The sequence below is a fragment of the Orbicella faveolata genome, unplaced genomic scaffold (assembly GCF_042242905.1).
Source record: "Orbicella faveolata isolate gen_17 unplaced genomic scaffold, um_ofav_v1 contig_24, whole genome shotgun sequence".
Lineage (NCBI taxonomy): Eukaryota > Metazoa > Cnidaria > Anthozoa > Scleractinia > Merulinidae > Orbicella > Orbicella faveolata.
Window position 1 is genome coordinate 33,959,957 of NW_028301552.1, and position 10,703 is coordinate 33,970,659.

The 10,703-nt window shown below is 37.0% G+C and overlaps 1 protein-coding gene across 1 annotated transcript; it reads left to right on the top strand.

The window, feature by feature from the left end:
• Positions 1 to 403: 403 nt before the first annotated feature.
• Positions 404 to 10,664, top strand: LOC110056144 (RNA polymerase II-associated factor 1 homolog). Its single transcript, XM_020762591.2, has 15 exons — positions 404 to 600; positions 908 to 934; positions 2,371 to 2,466; positions 3,390 to 3,511; positions 4,248 to 4,314; positions 4,810 to 4,911; positions 5,191 to 5,239; positions 5,376 to 5,432; positions 5,652 to 5,720; positions 6,237 to 6,340; positions 6,995 to 7,111; positions 7,694 to 7,760; positions 8,339 to 8,400; positions 8,601 to 8,712; positions 9,268 to 10,664. Exons 1-15 carry the CDS (start codon positions 551 to 553, stop codon positions 9,577 to 9,579), a joined length of 1,413 nt encoding a protein of 470 aa, XP_020618250.2. The 5' UTR covers positions 404 to 550; the 3' UTR covers positions 9,580 to 10,664.
• Positions 10,665 to 10,703: the final 39 nt, after the last annotated feature.

Below are 10,703 nucleotides of genomic sequence, written 5' to 3' on the forward strand. Positions count from 1 at the left end.
AATAATTGATTTGCTGATATTCGTTCGTAATCAACTTTCTTCGTTACATAAAATCATGCTATTTTTGTGCGTCTACAGAATTAAATTCGCCAGTAAACTTATCTTTTCGGTGCTCTGCAAATTAAAACATTGTTTAGTTGCCCTTTTTAAGACTTGATTTTTTTTGCGCGCGTTTTGCTCATTACGGCTCCTGATAATAGTAAAAATGTTTAATATTTTGAGGTGAGGGGGGTTGTTTTTCTTCAGTTCTTTTTTCACTTGGGATCAGTGTAATTTGCTAGAAAAATATTCAAATGTGCTAGTTTTTTTTGTTGACAATTGACCTCCCGGCGTTGTGGGACAGTGAATGCAAACGAAGAACAGTGAACTCGGCGGCGGGTGACCCTGGTACTCAGTACCAGTCTTTCTCGTGTAAACTCTCAGGCAGCCATCTTGGATTTGGAAGCAGTCTCACATGTACAGTCCACATCTTGATCTTATAGCCATGTAGCGTGCGAGTGCTGTGCTAGAGAGGTCTTTTCTTCTTCGTCTGAGTGACTCCTCGTTCAATATGGCCCCAACAATCCAGGATGGTGTTAAGAACAGGGATCCAGACAGAAGGTAAGTTTCATGACATCGTACCCTACGCCTTCATTTGACAACAATCACGCTGTACTTTTGTTTATACAAAGATCCCAGATGTGTTAACAGCATTGCTGATGCTACCAAAACTAAAATCGCTGACGGAATACTATCTTTTCCCACTGTCGATCTATCTCGTCTCCCTACGATGAAAGCATAGGCTCGATTTCCGCCGAAAAGAACTAAGCCTAGAAAAGAACTAAACAGGGAACTCCTTGGTGTCTCCATTTTGAGCAGAGAGTGTTGGGTCTCATTTGTTATCTTATATTTTTTCTTTATTTCACAGGCAGAGTTCACTTCGTCAAACAGTTAGGTAAGAATTCCCGTGTATTGTGCAGATGCTTAAAGTGTAGTCTGTTCATTTTGACGTGAAAAAAAGTCAAGTCAAGTCAGCCTTGATTTTTGACATATTTAAAGATGATTTCCAGTCCGTTCTGCACAGTCTCAGCACCCTAATGTTTATAAACATTATAAATCTCACTCGATGGAATGTGAATCGATGTTATTCATTACAGACCACAAACCTTCTCTTTGAGGCCTTCCAAATTCTTTTTTCCAACAGCTTCATTGATTTTTACAGCTGCAAAGTTGTTTCATCAAGTGATATGAGAAAGTTCAAAGCACAATGCTTGGCATTCATAATGGCAGTCAAGATGAAACTCTGAGGGTGCATTCCTTTGGGGTTATCCGGATCCAGATCAGTGATCCAAGATCACTCAGATCATGGTACATCAAAGGAACCAATGAATCCGTGACCAGAGTGGATTCATTGGTGCCTTTGATGCACCATGATCTGAGTGATCTTGGGTCACTGATCCGGATCTGGATCACCCCAAAAGAATGCAACCTGAATCTACTTCATATGAGTAGTTGCAAAATGTTTACATTTTGTGATGTCTAACAAAAAACGTAAACAAACTCTCGAGAGTGTGCTCTACGAACTGGAAATCATCTTTAATTATTCACAGATTAATAGTTAAAGGGGAATCAGCAACCAAAATAGCTGGCCACTTTTGTGTAAATTTATTTTAGGGAATGACCAACAGTACAGCAGTTGTATTATTTTCTATTTAATTGCAATATTAATATACAGGAACAGATATGACCTGCCGCAATTTTGTGTTTTGTTTTACAGTTCTGTAGCTATCACACAAGCTGATTTACTGTGAGATACATTACAATAACTGCTACACTTCTACATGTAGATACAGAATAATTCAATCTGATAGCTTTTGCAGATAAATGTAAATATAAGTATCCATGAACAAATTCATTGATTCTTTTGAAGGCATGATTTGTATCGATGCTTTCGTTTGCCAGTATGTGTGTAGAGGGTTTCTTAATTCAGAAATACCCAAGTCACTCACATTCATCATTGACATGAAAGCTTCAATTTTACTTCTAAGGCATTCGATAAACTTATCTGGTTTAGTTGTAGAGGCATGGTAGCCTAATGGTTAGTGCACTGGACTCTGAATCAAGGGATCTGGGTTTAAGCCCTGGCTGGGGTTATTGTGTTGTCTTCTAGGGCAAGACACAGGGCTGTGCTGTAGAAGTGCCTGGGTGCCACAGGCGACTAACTTTTGTCTTTGGGTGACTGGAAAAAAAGAGGAATGCATGTACACTGTAGGCTCTGCCTGTACATATCAGCCACTTGGCCTGACGTGGACTTTCCCTATTACATGTAGCAAACATAATCTTTCATTGTTGAATGATTAAGTCTATTTTGTGACATTTCATTCATTGCAGCAAAGCAGATTTTGTGTCCAGAGTAAAGTACAACAACAATCTCCCAGACATTCCTTTTGATGCTAAGTTTATTGCTTATCCTTTTGAATCAAACAGGTAACACACTTTTTAAACAATTTCAAAATCTAATCTTAGTACAAAAATTAATAAAGATGTTGTTTTAGTCTAACTCTAGCTCTAGTCTTTTATACCTGTGGGAGTGGTGAATGGTAAATGCGAGACTTTGCGAGAAGCTAAGGCAAGACTAGCATTTTCCCTTGCAAGCCTGAGACATTTTGACTTCTTCGATTGCAAGACCAAGACTTCAAAATGTTTTAAATGCGAGCTGGAGACGTTCAGGTTCTACTGACGTTCAGACATTATTTAAGCTTAATATATAAAATATAAACAAATCGGTACTTTGAGACTTTCTTAGCCTTGAAAAAAAATCAATACTGCATGACAGCTTTGTGAAAAAAAAAATTGAGACTGCAAGACGCACATAACCATTAAAAAAATGAGACTGTAAGACCTGTGAAATTCAGTGAAAATTTTGCAAGGCCCATGGCTTTTGAAGCATCATTCACCACGGCTACCTGTGTGACAGCCCCATACAAAGTTGAATTACATCTTCACAAACGTGGATCAGTGTTCTTTTCTTAGAATTTTGTGTTTACATGCCTTCAAAATACAAATACATACGAGTATCAAGCCGACACCCTCTGAACCCAAAATAGGAGAGGTGTCTACTTGGGTTAAAAATATGTTCATGTACTTTTTGTTTGTGACACTAAGATTCCAAGATCACACTGTAAGAAAACTTGTGACAGTAAAACTCCATCATTGAAATTTGGCTAAGCTTATGAGAAATAATATATCAAACATGAAAGACTGGTGTGTTGACCACATTTCCAAACACTGAGAAGAGAGTTGCAAAGTACATTTTGTATTTTTTGTATGATTTTCATGATTATCATCTTTATGATTTTGCTTTCAATTTGTACACTGTAAATTGCAATTTTTTTTTGTTGAATTATCAGGTTTGTGCAGTACAAGCCAACATCATTGGAGAAAAACTACAAGCATGAGATGTTGACAGAGGTTGATCTTGGGGTCAATATTGATCTTATTGACCCTGATACATATGCTCTAGATCCAAATGGTAAATATTTAATTATAATTATATTTTAAAAATGTGTACTGTTTGAGTTTCTTTTTCTTTTACATGTATATCCTCAGATAAAACACCCAATTGTCCAACAATTTATTGATTGTTATACAGTTATTAGTTATTTGACGATTTCACGACCAACTATGTGTATTACATGATTGTATTATTTTGTGTACTACTTATTTGCATTAGTGCAAAGAAAATGATTTTTTCCAGCTTACCCTAGGGGTAAGGATGCACTAGACGGTGCAAAAGTCATTTAAACTTAGTAGGCATCCCCAAAAAAGAAACAAATGTGATCTCTTACAGTAAAGTAATGCTCAGTTGTAAAAAATATTCATACTCTCCCCACTGAAGAGATTGGAATTTCCCGGGGGATGGGGGTTCTGTAAGACCAAAAAAAAAATTAAAGAAATGTATGAGCTTAATTAGAATTTCCAGAGGAGGAGGTTTGGACATTTCTTGGAACTACAGAATCTGTAGTTTGAATTTCCTCAGAAGTATCTTAAAGAAAGCTTTTCTTGTCCCTTGCGCAAGCAAAGAATACCGGTAGTCAGAATCCTTTAGCTGTTTGCAATCCAGTAGCCCCAGCTATTGAACACATTAAAGTTTCTTTGTATGTTGTCTAGTGTTTTTTTTTTTTTTTGAACTGTTAGCTTATGTTTCCAATACAGGCTATGTTACATGTGCATCTACTGATTTATTTGTGAAATAATAATTATTATAGTCTCGCTGGATCCCGATGATGAAAAACTGTTGGAAGAAGAACCAGTGAATTTGCCTGATAAAAAAAGGTATTTAGATTCTAGATTCTACCTGTTTGAACAAAAATTCAGAAATGCATGTATATGTACGTGTATTTCTGAATTTTTGTTCATACAGGTAGAATCTGGAATCTGAAGCATCTACATGTACATAAAGCATGTTTTAATTTAAAGTTTTTAGACTGTTTGTAAGGATGTTCATTCAGAAAAGTCTGTTGATGAGTAAATAGCAATATTCCAGCTTTTCTTCTAATGTAAAGATAGGCTTCCCTGCATACATGTATGTGGCACTTACAACTATAAGCATCCCCTTTACAGAATACAGTGTTAAAAATGTAGACTTAAAGTACATGTGCCTAGACCTGAATGTAGATTTAAGCTTAGACTGTAAAGGACAGCATCATTACTTCTGATTCTGTGTCCCCCACCCCTCTCCTCCTATTTCTTTTATTTTAAACACCGTGATCTTAATAATTATTGTGGACTTCCAGTTGAATGGCATTTTTTGTATCATCCACAATACAGAACGGCACATCACAACAAGAATGTATCGTGGCTACGAAGAACTGAATACATTTCGACTGAGTACAACAGAAGTCGCACTAGTAATGAAATGGTGGAAACCAAGTAAGAGTCATAATAATATTATATATTTGTGTACTTGTACCTGTACCATTGTCTGTTTGTTGGTTTGTTTATTTGTTTCCTAAAATGAAATTACTATACTGTGAAGATGATTGTAAGTACGAATTTTCTGTCGCAAAGCTGAGCTGAAATATTGCATGGTTGTAAATTTAACTAGAAGACTGGTCAGGAGTAATAATTTTACATTTCATTTCCAACAGTCTATGCCATTGTCAAGGACTGTAAGTGACAGTAAAAGTCATTGTGTTCTTTCATTTGCAGGGTTGGATTCAATGTTAAAAAGAAATTTCAAGGAACAGATATTTACAAGGTTATTTTTCTTTAGTTATCTTTGTCAGAGGGATTTACTAAGTAGACCCTGTTTCACGTTGAGATCAACCATCAGTGTGCATGTTACATGTGTGAAGGTCTAAAGAAAATAACTGTGTATTCTTGTTTTATTCTAGGATCATGAAAGTCAGATTGCTGCCATTGAAAGCACATTTGATGCAGCTCAAAGACCAGTAAGCAAACTGCAGTAAACATTATGTTGAGTGACCATATTCTTAAGCATGTGTATCAAATTAAAATCACCTGTATAGCATACACCATGTGGGGCACTACGAAAAGAGGTTTGCACTTGACTGTTGAAAGTGAGTTTCATTGCCGCACTAAGCGATTTGCTTAAAAAAGCTTGGATGGGCTACTTTGTTAACCATATCTTTCTCATTAATATTTTCTAGATCCTTCGTCACCCAACCAAACCAAATGTCACACCAGTGGAAGTACTACCTGTCTTTCCAGATTTCCAGGTAAACTGAATTTTTATTCTTGTATATACACTACATACTGTACATTATGCTGTAAAATATAAATTTTATAATTTAGCAAATAACTACATGTATAATTGTTATCAGCAACTCTTTTAAGTGAACACCCTGTTTTCAAAAGATATTCAGATACAGCTCTACATTGTAAATAACTATTTACAATGACTAATCGATCGGTTGATTTATTGAATGATTCAATTTCAACTTAAAGATGATTCATGGCATCTGGGAAATTAATTCTTTCAAGTGGTAAACCTTATGAAAAGTGAAACATAATATAATAATGCTTGATAAGATCAAACTTCTTGTGCATTTGAAAGATTCACAATGTGCTTAATTCATCAATTCTCAACTCAGATTAGGAAGAGTTAGTGAGGAGTTGACTAAATACATGTCATGTTTAACATACATTGTACATTGTACTGTGAATCATTTGCCTCTTTGTAATTTAGCTTGGGACAGGATATTTTAATTTACTTTTCTTATTGAACATATCAGATGTGGGCACATCCATGTGCTCATGTCATCTTTGACACTGACCCAACTCCGCGAGGTAGAGGAGGTCCAGCAGAGGAAGAAGAAATGTCTCAAGCACTCATCAGGTCAGTGGATACTAACAGTCCTCTTCTCACAGAACTTGTTGGCTTTCACACTGCTATGCTATGTATTTGGAGCTTTATAACATGTTAAATCACCCACTGGAAAAAAATTTAAACCAATAACTGCGAAATGATGTGTTATAATGATGTTTGTCCTTCATAAAATCTTTGTCAAATCTGAAGAACTCAAGAGTGTGAATTACAAATTTAAGTACATTTAGTCAATGAGGTCAATCCCCAACTTAAATGTTCTGATGTAGTATCAGGAAGGTTTGTGAAGACAGGTTAGGCATGAGGAGGAGCTTGTTTTCCTTTTGTGCTGATTGAGGACATACTTGCTTGCGCTTGTCAGGGAATGTGAACTGAAACAATCCTACAAAGGTGTAAAGCAGCTGGATTGCACCTTCCTACACCCAGGGTCAAAACAACTACCACAGTGTGGTACCACAGTGTGTGTACTGTTATCACTAATTTAGGAGCCACAGAAGTTAACATTGCCTCGGAGCCTCCTCAAAGGCCCTCTGCTGCTTTATTGTACACGTACAGTACTTATCTGCTACCCTTTACCAAATTGTTGAGGTTCTGCTGCAATTCTTTACGTGTACATGGTACTTTGCCAAACAAAAGTTAACACTGGTTACTTTTTGCTCATCATAGAGGTATGGTGGATGCCAGTGGAGACCAGTTTGTTGCTTACTTCCTTCCAACAACAGACACAATAAGAAAGAGAAAACGAGACCAAGAGAGTGAGAAGGAATACACTGAGGAGGAAGAGTGAGTACAAGGATTGACATCTTAAATCTCCTTACAATATCAATACATTGTCAAGCCTACAGGTGACGAGAGTAAAGAAAAATATCAACTACAGTGTAGGAGACATTGCTGTGATATACCTCCAAATTCTCAGAACTTTTAAAAGCAATGTGTGGCAATCATAAAGGAGAATTAAGATTTGCATCCTGAGATAGATGTACAGATGGCTATACACAGGTGCTATGGGCCCCTGGAATTTAGTGCAACTCCTTTTTACTTTAGTTTCAAACCCTGTACCATTTTTACTCAAATTTGCTGTTTTGATGTGACATGTGATTTAGTTCATGTAACGTTATGATGAAATCCTCGTCAACAAAGGCACCAATGCATAATAGCATGCTTGTCAAACTACAAACACGTACTATACTGCGTTTTAAGTCTTTTCCTTGGGTCCTGCCAGTCGTTTCTGTGGCTAGAACTACATGCAACCCTATAGCAGTCACATCTTTGAATTGATTTGAACCCTTGAAAGTATCCCAAACTGATTTTGCAACACACAGTGTAGTTAAATCTGATGGTGATCTGTATTGTGCTTTTGTCCAGGTATGAATACAAAATGGCTCGTGAATACAACTGGAATGTCAAGAATAAGGCTACCAAAGGTTATGAGGTAAGACACTTGAGGAAAATAAAAAGTGAAGTACAGTAATGGAATTATTTTAATTCAAGGAGCAAGTTGGATGGTTGGACGTAGTGGAGAAGTGTGACATTTTGAGCATGGAATGTTCATAATAAATACTGTATTTCAGTGGTATGGTTCTGATTGTGGTTCCAGAAAATATCAATACCTCCCCCAAGGATTGTTATTTGGTTTGTATCCCCTCCCCCCTGGAATTTCCAGTTTAGCTTCATACTTTCCCTTTAAAAATGTGGCTATTGAGACCTACCACTCCCTTGGAATTCCCAATGACCATTCCTGGTATGGGTATGGATATTCTCTGGACCCACACACTAGAAATTACTTGAATGCAAGATCTGTTGCCTTCCAGTTGTGAAATGAGAACCAGGCCTCAAAAGCACAAGGGTTGAGAGATCACATGAGTTATCTTGTTACAAAAATAATAACTGAAAATCTTGCTGGACCATGATGTTCACAGTTCTTTGTCTTTCAATTTATTAACCATGACGGTAAGGCAGGGTTCCACTGTACATATACATTGAACAAAGAATCTTTTTTTTTCAAAATAGGAAAATTACTTCTTTGTTTTCCGTGAAGGAGAAGGAGTCTTCTACAATGAACTAGTAACAAGGTATGAGGTGTTTACCACTTGTACAATGGGAAACTAACATACCAACTTGAACCTTACTTTAATTTTGAATTTTAATTTTGAAGTAATAAAATAACTGTTTCTCTCCTCTTTCTTGTGACAAGTGTATTGTGTAACATTTACAGTAAGCATTATGGTGGCTGCATTGTTAACAGTTCATTATCTGCGAATTTCAATTACAGAGTTCATTTGAGCAAGCGGCGTGCTCGTGGTGGTGCAGGTGGTGTGCAGTCAGCGGTCTCACAGTTGGTGGTAAAACACAGAGAGTTGAATGAGAATGAAAAGAAAGCAGAGGTGAGGACAACATGAGAAAACCATGGGTTTCAAGTAGCTACATTGAGAAAAAGTACACAGTAAAACACCAAAGTGGGCACCTAGGGTATTGCTTGTGTACCTGATGAAACATTTCATATTAGCAAATTGAGATTAGGGCAGACTGAAAATTTGCTGGAGGTGGTAAAAAACATGAAAAATGTCATATCTGGCTCTCAGACAGTGAAACAAAGTAGATGCTTTCAATGAAACATCTGTGTGGGCATTCAAATCTGGGTCCCCATTTTTTTATTATTATTATTTTGCTCACTTTTCCATTCCCATTGCTTTTTGTTTTCCCCTTTGATTTAGAAAAGATTTACAAGTATAAATGGATGGTGGGAAAATGTAGAATACATGTATGGGTGAAGAAAAACTGATTCATAAGGTGTTTAAGTATCTCTTGCTCTCAATGATGAAGTCAGCACATGCAAGAAATAGGTTTACTGTAAAATTGACCAATCATTGTTCACATATAATATAATGTACTATCTGGGAGAGAGGAACTAACTAAGGTAATTTATTTTGTTTCAACAGCGAATGCGCATGGTTCAACTGGATACAGCAATGGCAGAAGAAGAGGAAGAAGAATACGAGGAGGAAGGCGATGAGGATGAAGAAGGAGAAGAAGGTGCAGATGAAGGGAATAATGGAAAAGATGGTGGGGAAGAAGAGGATGGAAACCAAGATGACGATGACGATAACGATAATGAGGATGATGATGAAATGAAAGAAGATGAAGGTGAAGCAGATCAAGACAGCAACGATGAAAAGGATGAGAAGGACAGCAGTGAAGAAGGATCAAGTGTTGATGAATCTAACAGCGAGGATGATGAAGACGAGGGGTGATTTTATAATCATCATGTAACATAGTGATGAGATACCAAGATGGCTTCTATTGTACAAACTTTGATGGACAGGAAAGGCTCAAAATATTGACCTTACCCCAACATTGTGAGAGGAAAAAAAACATGAATACATCATACATCCCATTGGTTCGTATCATGAGAACAAAATAATTACTGTGGACAAGTAGTTATCTTTTGAGTCCTTATTTTCTTTGCCACATGCAGTTTTAATGCATGATTTGAACATTTTGGCAGTGGAAGAGCAGAGTGGATCTCAGAGTAGAAGACCCAGGTTCATAGTTGAACTGTTTCATAATAACACACAGATCTTTACATTTTTATTTTTATTTCCCATAACATCCTCCTTTTACATTACTGTAAACTGCCTCTTATAAGCCATTGGTGTATATACTTCGTAAGGGCTTTTAGATGGGCTTATAAACAGAGGGGCTTATATCCAAGGGGGCATGATTCGCAACGATCAGCTGGCAGCACAGTATGTGCAATGCAATGTGACACAACAGCCCTGCAAATTTCCAAAGGGCCACCCCGCAAGTCACGTACTGTAAAAGGGGAAACCGCTGACTGCATTGGTTTGAGTCCAACTTTGCCTAAATAATATTTAGCCACATTAAAAAAAAACGAGCTATAAATGCACATGTTGATTGAAATATGTTTTTCATTTACTGGTAATTAAGCTTTGAAACATCGTAATAAAAGGAATTCAAAACAAGGAAAGCTAGAGGAGGGCTCATATCCAGACATATTTTTTGGTTTACAGGTCGATGGACCTATAACCGGGGGGGCTTATAAGCAGGGGCTAATGGGCGGCAGTTTGTGGTATTTATGTTCCCAGGGCTTATTCAACAGCAAAGACGTTTGGGAATAACTTTAGTACCTGCATGTATGTGTCACAATTACCAAAAGGAACATTCTTAGTGAACATTAATGACAAAGAAAGCCACTATTTACAACTTTCAAGGTTGTTGTAACAGTACAACTTAGAAAAAGAACTCATCCTAGCATGTGATAAATCTGTGCTTAGATGGTGCAAAAACGTGCAAATAAACACAACATTCTCACTTCTTTCTTGTTGTCAACTTACTGCTATAAAGAATAACCTCG